General features: G+C 52.3%; 1 protein-coding gene across 1 annotated transcript; it reads left to right on the top strand.

Annotated features, from left to right (window-relative positions):
• The first annotated feature begins 3,975 nt into the window (after positions 1-3,975).
• Mex3b (mex-3 RNA binding family member B) lies at positions 3,976-8,248 on the top strand. Its single transcript, XM_032893297.1, has 2 exons — positions 3,976-4,602; positions 5,433-8,248. Exons 1-2 carry the CDS (start codon positions 4,326-4,328, stop codon positions 6,884-6,886), a joined length of 1,731 nt encoding a protein of 576 aa, XP_032749188.1. The 5' UTR covers positions 3,976-4,325; the 3' UTR covers positions 6,887-8,248.
• The last annotated feature ends 1,793 nt before the right edge of the window (positions 8,249-10,041 follow it).

Here is a 10,041-nt window from a genome sequence, read left to right as displayed (position 1 = left end):
TTCATCTGTAAAGTGGGTACACGGACTGCCTTTGACTCAGGGCAATTATGAGAATTAAACCTTATATTATATTGGGAAGCATTTATAAACTGCCTGGCATACCATACGTGTGTAATAAATATTATCTGTGATTACCAACATTGCTCAAAGTCATGTTGTTGTGGCTGGAGTCATTTGAACTGTTTCCCTGAGACTGAATTATTCATGTGTGTACTTAAGGAAATTATGCCTTCAAGGCTTATTCTGCCTGGCTCACTCATTCATCTAATAAGCAGGTATTAAGTTCCTAAGTAGATGCTACATGCTGGAAAGCTCTGGTCTCTATAAACTCTTGCACCTCCTTCACCGAGGCAACAGCACACTTATCTCCTCTTCGAGGTCCTGCCAGGACGCGGGGTGGATTACTCCTTTGCACATTTAGAGCCCCTGTGTAACTTGTTCCACATGAACAATGGCTCCAGAAAGAGTCCTTTCTCCCCCCCACCTCCATCATTTCGGTGCCCAGTCACACTGATTGAATTGAGCTTGCTTGCTTTCACATGGAGATTTGAATTCCTCTTGCCATGTATCCAGTTTGCAAGATGTGTGCTAAACAGCTTTTCAGACCTCTGGAAACGAAAACAGGCTGTTTTATTGTTTGCTTTCGGGAGATAACTGGAACCTTCCATATTTTATAGCAGTTGAAATGTTGCCAGCCCATACTCTGCCCACTTTTCTCTTATAATAATAAACATAATACGGCTTCATGAAGAAGCCCTTGGGGGTATGCGTCCTACATCAGGAAAATAGTTAAGCTCTTGGATCCAAATAGGAGCCTGGAATAATCAACAAAACAAAACAAACAAAACCTATGGGATTAGGGTATGTATTTAAAACCAGCAGGCCTTGCAAGTCGTACGATGTCTTATAAGACATTAATTGAAGTGAAACTTTCTGAATTATTTCTAGAGAAGTATTCAAGGGTCTGAAAGCACTCCAGCATTCGGGATGCTGTATTACATGCAGAGAAGGGCGGTGGCTGGTAGGAGGGCACCAGCCAGCATCTTGTCATCCACAGCATACACGAGTTCCCTTTGTCCTGGTCTCTGGTTTAGACAGCCTGCTGGAAGATGGGTACTGGTCTTTTCATAGTTGGTGCAGAAGTCCAGCTGGAAATGGAGACTGGCTTTGTCAGGCGTTATCATTCTACCCTATCAGTCTCCTGAAATGCTTTCAGGAATGTGCTCAATGCAGTGTCCTCAGAACACTGATCTTTCCAGGTTTCACCAAACAGGCCCTTAGTCTGACCTACCTGGGACCTGTTAAGATTGGTCATGAATTCCTAAGGTCAGAGTTTCCACCTTTCTTTCATGTGGGGCAAAATGTGTGATTTCATCCACCTTTTGCGGTTATGAGCAAGTGCCATTCCCGCTTTCATCCAGCAGGGAAGAGTGACATTAAACATGTCACCTTGGTGAAGCATTGCATTCACCTTCCTGCTAATGAGACAGGGTCCCTGGGGACTTCCCTGAAGAGCCAAATCCTCCATGTTTTCAGGAGCGAGTCATCTGAAATCTTATTACGCGCAGGTTCCAGGGGGAATAGAGTCATGGCAGGCTTGCAAAAATCTATGGGCACGTTCCCTACAGCAAGTTTCCAGAGGGACCCTCTATCCCACCTACGCGTACACAATCATAATCTCGTATTCTTTTTAAAGGGACGGCAGTGGACCCCAAAAGGAAGCTAACATGTTGTGCTGGCAAGGTGAAAACGGGCTTTTCATAACTGTCCCCTTTGTTGACTTTTAAAACCATTGTGACCCAGACTGACCCAAAACTTACTATATAACCCAGGCTGGCCTGGAATTGGTTGAAATCCCCACTCCTCTTCATCCTCTCAAGTGCTGGGATGACGGGCAGGGACCTCTAGGCCAGGCTCTCTTTTGCTTCCTGCCCTCATGCAAGTATCTTCTGTAACTCTTTCTAGGGAGGGCGCTTTTGCTCCACTACCTAGTTTAGGGTCCTCAAGTGCACTCCTTCCTCATTCCCAAACCAATTTGACTCCGAGTTCATAAGCAGGAATTCTCTACTGGTCAGCGAACTCTGCACCACCATCTTCTTATCCCCTCCCCGCCCCCGCCCCTCACAGAACTGCTTCTTTGAAGAAAAAACACAGACAGCTTGGGGAAGCTGACGTAAACATCCTGAGGAAATAGCCACAGTAAAGCGGCTCCTCAGCTTCATTTCCCTAAGGAAATAATCAGCACCTCTGTCCCGAGACAGCTCCAGGTGAGTTTGGAGCTCCGGATCACCTTCGCACGCTTGGAAGTACTGGCGCTGGCAGAACAGTCAACTCCCAAGTGCGCTGCCAACCATTGTCACTTTTAACCACCCAGGTATTGGGCAGGAGAGGTATTGTGGATAAAAGCCGGAGTTCGGGGTGCCCGCTCCCCTTTTCTGGGTCCCTCAGGTGTGCCCTAGGTCTCCGGGGTCGCCCCCAATGGGGAAGGGGCTCGCCAGCCTGAGGTGTAGACAAGTGGCCTTGGGATCACCCGCAGGCGTCTCTCCGGGCGGACACTAACAGGATTACGGAAACCCTGGACTACTGGCTTAACAGGGCAGGGCGCAGGGGCGCGGATAAACAGGCGGGCTCCGGGAACAAAGGACCGAGAAGCGGATGCGCGTTGAGCAGGGAAGGGGCGTCCTCCTCTTCAGGAGGGAGATGCGCGGGGGCCCGAACCCCGCCCCGCCCCGCCCCTCAAAACCTCCTTTCTTCTCGCTTGCGCTTGGAGGCTGTCGGTGGAGGAGCCGGGAGAGGGCGCAGTTCGCCTTGGCTGCCCGCTAGTCCCGTCGCACCCTTCCTCCGCCGCCACCCCCAACCCGAGAAGCTCACAAAGAGCGCCAGGCCCGACCACACACCTCCCGGCCCGGCCGGGATGGGCGGAGGGCGGGGCCGGCGCGCTCTTGGCTCCTCTCAGGCACTGCGCATGCCTGACCGCGGGGAGGGGCGGGACCGGGAGCGGCGGGCGCGCACGCCCGCCCCCTCCCCGGGCGGCGGAGGGCTGGCGTCCAGGCAGTGGCCGCGCTGCGCTCGTGCGCGTGTGAGAGCCCGCGGGGGTCTCAGTCCGCGCGCGCCTGGCATGTGCGGGACCCTAGAGGTCACCGGCAGAGGTGCGGGTCGCGCCCTTGCTGCAACCAGTTTCTGGTTTTGGCATTCGTTCTTTGAGGGACACTTGGGCAAAGTGCTACCCAAGGGGACGAAAATCTGGGCGCGCGCGCGAGTGGCAGTGTGGGCGGGCGTGTCTTTTGTGTGGCGTGCGCTCCCGCGCAGGTGGGCTGCTCGCGCCCAGCAGTCACAATACCAATGGGGCCCAGGACCTCGAGCCTTTGGTTCCGCGTCCCAGGGTTGGGCCGCACTGTTGTACAGATACCTTGCCTAGTAAACCATCCACCTAGTGGTCGCGTCGGCTTCAGGGATGCTTTATTTGGGGGCAGTAACGGGACTTTAGAAGGACCGCTCTTTGGAGCCTGGCCGCTGGCATCACAGTTGGGCGCCTTTTCTTGTCAACCTGGAGAGGAAAGAGACTTGAGGACAGTGGTTGTCCTCGGCTGATAGGTACAGATAAATGTCCCAAGCCAGCCGGTCCCGCATTAGACAACAAAGAGAGGCGTTCGCGGCGGCAGCGGGGGAGGGGCGCGGCCGGGAGGAGGCCGGGGCGGGCTGCGGCGAGCTCGATGGGGGTGGCGCTGGCTCTCCGCTCGTTCAGCCCCGGCCTCCGCCCGCCCCCGGCCTGGCGCGCGCCAATCGCCTCCCCCAGCGATAGTGTCAGTAGCATTGTAGTGTCAGCTCCCGCCGGTGACGTTGCGCCTCCCTCGTCCCCCTCCGGAGCCGTCTGGCTGCAGAGGCTCAGTCAAGAGGCGGGTAGGAGAGGAGGAAAAAGCGCTGAGTGAGGGCGGGCGGGCGGGAGGGAGGGAGGGAGTGGAGGAGCCGGGGAGGGGCTCCTTAAAGAAACGCTGCTGTCGCTCGCCTGCTCGCTTTGCGCTCGGCATTGTGGCCAGCCAGCCGGGCACTCGGGGGGCACGCGCGGCCGCCGCTCGAGCTCTGCCCCCACCCCAACCGCCAGCAGATCTGGGGTGGGGACCCAGGCGGGGGCTCTTGCAGCCACTGCCCGGTGCGGACTGCACGCAGAGACCCACTCCTCCAGGCGCCGAAAAACGAGCCACGGAGCCCTCCGCAGCCGACCGGCCTCCCCGCCCCTGACTACCCGCTTCCCGGCTGCCTTTGTGGCTGCACCTTCTAGCTGCGGAGCAGAGAGCCGGCTGGGGCGCGGCGCGCACGGCGGAGCGATGCCCAGCTCGCTGTTTGCAGACCTGGAGCGCAACGGCAGCGGCGGCGGCGGGGGAGGCGGCGGCGGGGGAGGCGGCAGTGGCAGCGGCGGGGGAGAGACTCTGGATGACCAAAGAGCCCTGCAGCTTGCGCTCGATCAGCTCTCCCTGTTGGGACTGGACAGTGATGAGGGCGCCTCTCTGTACGACAGCGAACCGCGCAAGAAGAGCGTGAACATGACCGAGTGCGTGCCGGTACCCAGTTCCGAACACGTCGCGGAGATCGTAGGGCGGCAAGGTGGGTCCCGCAGGGATGGGGACCGGAGGGGTGTGTAGGATCTCCGGCCGCCGCCTCACTGTGAGGGCGGGTGCAAGAACCCGAGCTGTGGCGCGGGGGAGCCTTGGGGAGGGAGGAAGAGCCGCGCGATGGGCCGGCGCACTAGACAAAGAAAGTGCAGGCAGGCTGTCTTCCACGGCGGCGCCAGTGCCGCGGCGGGATGCACTTTCTCCTGCTAAAATCACTGCCTTCTCCTCTAGTGCTTCAGACTTAGTCCACCCTAGGAAAGATGATTTAAATATAAGATACTGGGGGAGAGGACCTCTGGTGGTCCTTTGGGAGGGGCGGTGTGAGGGGGCGTCCGGTGGGCTGAGAATTCGGGATTTCTGCAAAGCGGAATGGAATGGAGTCCAGAGAAGGAACAATGGGTCCCAGGACTGCCATCCCCCTTAACCCCACCCTTAGTCCTCCAGAGCCTAGGGATCGTGGCTTCCCGGGAGCCCTTGGTGTCTTCAAGGCAGTCAATGTGCTCAGCTGGATACCAGAAGCATCTCCCTAGATGACTTTTCTGGGGTTCTGCGCTTTGCTTGGGACGACTGCAGTCACCGAGGGAGGGCCAGGCAGCCAATGGACTATTTATTCCTCGAGCGTTTCGAGGATAGAGCCGGCGGTCCAGTTCCTAGCGCGGTTCGGGGTCAGCGAGGGAGACGCCCCCTTTCACTGGTCGCGTGTTCTGCTGTCCAGCTGCCTTGGGCGCGGGCTGTCCCGGGTCTCCGCTGTTACCCCGGGATAATGGGCGTGTCTCTCTCTCTCTCTTTCTCCTACTCCCTCCCTTGAACCCTGGCTCCCAGGTTGTAAAATCAAAGCTTTGAGGGCGAAGACCAACACTTACATCAAGACCCCAGTTCGCGGGGAGGAGCCTGTCTTTGTTGTGACGGGCAGGAAGGAGGATGTGGCTATGGCTCGGAGGGAGATCATCTCTGCCGCAGAGCACTTCTCCATGATCCGAGCCTCTCGTAACAAGAACACCGCTCTCAACGGCGCTGTGCCCGGGCCGCCCAATCTGCCCGGACAGACCACTATCCAAGTGAGGGTGCCATACCGCGTGGTAGGGCTCGTGGTGGGGCCAAAGGGCGCCACGATCAAGCGCATTCAACAGCAGACACACACATATATTGTGACACCCAGCCGAGACAAGGAGCCGGTTTTCGAGGTGACCGGGATGCCAGAGAACGTGGATCGCGCTAGAGAGGAGATCGAAGCTCACATCGCGCTGCGCACCGGTGGCATCATCGAGCTGACAGATGAGAACGACTTCCATGCCAATGGCACAGACGTGGGCTTTGATCTGCATCACGGGTCCGGCGGGTCCGGGCCGGGCAGCCTCTGGAGCAAGCCCACCCCAAGCATCACTCCTACCCCTGGCCGCAAGCCCTTCTCCAGCTATCGCAACGACAGCTCCAGCTCGCTTGGCAGCGCATCCACAGACTCTTACTTCGGAGGTGGGACCAGCGGCAGCACAGCGGCCACTTCACGCCTGGCGGACTACAGCCCTCCCAGCCCTGCACTCAGCTTTGCCCACAATGGGAACAACAACAACAACGGCAATGGTTACACCTACACAGCGGGGGAAGCCTCAGTACCTTCCCCGGATGGAGGTACTGAGCTTCAGCCTACTTTCGACCCAGCTCCTGCCCCACCACCTGGGACACCCCTTCTCTGGGCCCAGTTCGAGCGTTCGCCTGGAGGTGGATCTGCAGCACCAGTATCCTCTTCCTGCTCTTCCTCGGCATCCTCATCTGCCTCGTCGTCCTCTGTGGTCTTTCCCGGGGGTGGCGCCAGCAGCACACCCTCTAATGCCAATCTGGGGCTGCTGGTGCACCGCCGACTACACCCGGGCACCAGCTGCCCGCGCCTGTCTCCACCCTTGCACATGGCCACGGGGGCGGGAGAGCACCACCTTGCTCGCCGCGTGCGCAGCGACCCAGGCGGTGGAGGCCTGGCCTACGCTGCCTATGCTAATGGGCTAGGGACGCAGCTCCCTGGCCTGCCCTCGTCGGACACTTCGGGCTCCTCCTCGTCCTCTAGCTCCTCCTCCAGCTCTTCCTCCTCTTCCTCCGGGCTGAGGCGCAAAGGCAGCCGCGACTGCTCTGTGTGCTTCGAGAGCGAAGTGATTGCCGCGCTGGTGCCCTGTGGCCACAACCTCTTCTGCATGGAGTGTGCCAACCGCATTTGTGAGAAGAGCGAGCCCGAGTGTCCCGTCTGCCACACGGCGGTCACTCAGGCCATCCGCATCTTTTCCTGAAGGCAGTGCGCGGCTTGTGCACTGCAGGGAAGGAGGGTCACCTCCCTAGACCCTCATTCCCTAGGGCCTGCCTGCCCAGACGCCTCTGGTGCCCGCCTCTTTCCACCCCACCCTCCTCACTCTCAGAGATCCTAGAGGAGCTTGGAAAGCTGTAGTATCCGCTCATTTTTAAATGTCATTTTTAAACAAAGGAACTTGCCAGGATCTCTGCATCAGGAGTACTGTAGCCTCCGAACCACCTGAATTGCATGCTCTATAAATAATAGGAACGGCGACATTCTAGTAACGATAGTTTTTACACTGTACTTAATAGGAAGCTTCCAAAAGAAAACCCCACAAGTTTTCCATTTTCTTGAAGTAGAAAAATGAACAGTAATTATGAAGATGATTAATTGTGCTATGGGATGTGTGGACTGTTTTGTGTGTTTCCCTTTGTGGGTGGGTTCCTACAGCGCTCGTTCTAGAACACAAGTGGATCCTTTTTGAATGTTCACGGAAGGGCCAGGAGTTCTGTACAGCCAGGACCCTGCAGCTTTATTAAAGTTAAAACTGTAACATATCTCTTATATATTAAAAAAAAAACCTTTAAAAGTTTTAAAGAGAAATTGCATTAATACAGATTGAAGTATTTTATTCTTTTTTGACTTGAAAAATTATATTTCATATTGCAAAGATGTTTACAAGTATTTTAATTTAAGTTCAGTGAACTTTTTTGTAGCTGGGTTAAATCTTTTTATTTTTAGTATGGCCTTATGGCAAAGAACACTGTATTATTTTAATAATCACACAATTGTGACGGACTACAAACCATAAAATGTATAACGTTTTGAGCAGTATTCTGTTGGGATGGAGATTTTATAGGTTCAGACAAATCTTCTAGATCTGCTTCACCCAGCATATTTTCTATTCAGTGATATAAAGCATATTTTATTCTATATTATTACAAAAATGGAAATGTATAAACATGTCAAAAGGAACAGTCGATGCTTTCTAACATTTGTATAAATAGAATTCAGTGCAAATTACAGGAATTCTGTTGCGCCGCTATAGTTTTAGTGTTTCTATTTTAATACATTTGTTTACCACTTGTTTATGTATATGTAGGTGACGTTACTTGAGCTTAAATGTACTTTACTGAGCAAAGTTTAAAAAAAAACAAAGTATATTTTATTTTATGATAAAGGGCCTTTAACCTCATGGTCAAATACTAATATTATATTTGCTGAGACAAGATTTGAAATTGTATCAAGAGTTTTATTTTTCTGACATTTAAAGTTCTACATAATAAAGGTAAACTTAAGTAATGGTGCTACTTCATTTTTTAAGTATTTCTATATAAATAAAACATTGAAGAAAAATCAGTGTTGTATGGTGACTTGATTTTTTTTTTCTTCCTCTTGTGGTGTAACTTTGAAAAGAACCGTTTTTACATGATAGATGGAGAGGCAGTTTCTAGATATATCTTGTAGTTAACCAATAGAGCAGACTCCATTGAGGGATAGGATTTGATTGCATAGATGGTGACAGATAACTTTTTTTTAAAATTGCAAACATTTACTAATCTAAGACTTATTTCTCCATTAGATATAGCTGACACTACAGCTAATACTTACGGACCATGATTTTGGGGGGGCCAGGGAGAGTTCCTCCCTGGAACATGGTTACTTTATTTTTAAATCAGGAGATGAAAAGGAAATGGGAATATTCAAAAGAAACATTTGCACTTTCAGCCCACACAAACCTGTCAACATTACCCAGCAGATTAAGAAAATATTTTAAGAGAGGAACTGGCAATCATTTGAATGCTAATATTTTAAAGGGTCTAGGGCTCTGGGAAGTACACATCCTGCTCAACTGGAGGGTTGGAGAAGTGAGCCCCACTGAGGGCAGCAGTCTCCTTAAGGAGGAAGGGGGGTGGAAGGGGCTGTCTGCTGAGGGAGGGCCTAGCTGGATTTAAGCTTGTGTCTTACCAGGCATCTTTCGGTCAGGTTAATTGGTGTTGACAGGCTCTAAGTGTTAACTGTTGTTGCCCTCCACCCATTCCTTCTCCCCATGTGAGCCTGTGTGTGTGTGTGTGTGTGTGTGTGTGTGTGTGTGTGTGTGTGTGTGTGCGCGCGTGCGTGCGTGCGTGTGTTTCTCTGTTGGGTGAGAAGCAACTACTTTGTTTGACCTGAACTTTGTCTCCTAAAGACTAATATTAAAGAATGACTAGACTCTGTCATGAATTTCTAGTCAGCTTCCTGACTGGGCTGCTTCTGGAAAATAGTAAGGGTCAGGAGTGTAGTGGGTGGATAGTCTAATCTTAGCATGTGGCACTGAAGAGAAAGAATATATATTTTTTATATGAGCTGTTCTCGGCCCCTTTGTGCTGATATTTGTTCTTAGCAAATGGAGTCAGTGCTTTCACAGCTCCCATCTATTCTGTCTAACTGGATATGGACATGCCTTCAGGTGAAAGGAGAGAAAGGAGTGGGCCTGCTTAGAGAATTTCTGGTCTTATCTTCAACTCTGTAAAGTTCTGGGCTATGTTCACCTCTCTTGCTTCTCCCTCAGGATAGGACTTAGCTTAGACCTGGCAGGGAGAGAAGCCATCCGATCCTAGTCCCCTCTCACTTAGCTGTCTGAAAATGCCTAGAACAGAACCAAAATTCCTTTTGCAGTCATATTCTTCAGTATTGTTTCTTTGGCTTTCTGCTTTAATCGGAATGAGTGCAGATGATACAAGGGGAAACAAAAGTGGGCGTTTCCCATCACCAGTTGATGTATTGTTTATTTGCTTAGGTCCCTTTTATTGATCTTATAAACTTTATTCTATGACTTGGACAAGAATAAAAATATCTCACACAAAAATTAACAGGACTTAAAGTCCATAAAACTCCAGGGACTTCTATACAGTTAGAATAGGCATTAAGACAGAAGCTGTAGGGGAAAAAAGCTGAATTTGAGACTACCTACTTGGGTGATTTGCATAACTTCTTTCTTTTTCTTGTGTGTGTATGTGTACTTGTGCACATGTGTACATGTGCAATAGAAGCCAGGTACCTTCCCCAAACCCCTTTTATTCCTCTCTGAAACAAGGTCTCACGGGGGTTCAAGGGAGGATTCCACTACCCTGGCTGTCCCTCAAACCCCGGGAATCTCACTGCCTCTGCCTC

The sequence above is a fragment of the Rattus rattus genome, chromosome 2, assembly GCF_011064425.1.
Source record: "Rattus rattus isolate New Zealand chromosome 2, Rrattus_CSIRO_v1, whole genome shotgun sequence".
Taxonomy (NCBI): domain Eukaryota; kingdom Metazoa; phylum Chordata; class Mammalia; order Rodentia; family Muridae; genus Rattus; species Rattus rattus.
The sequence above is the reverse complement of the archived record's forward strand: the minus strand, read 5'-3'. Positions and strand labels throughout refer to the sequence as shown.

Coding starts and splice junctions, on each gene's coding strand:
- Mex3b (XM_032893297.1), top strand. CDS start 4,326: ATGCCCAGCTCGCTGTTTGCAGACCTGGAGCGCAACGGCAGCGGCGGC. Junction 4,603..5,432: donor GGAGATCGTAGGGCGGCAAG/GTGGGTCCCGCA, acceptor CCTGGCTCCCAG/GTTGTAAAATCAAAGCTTTG.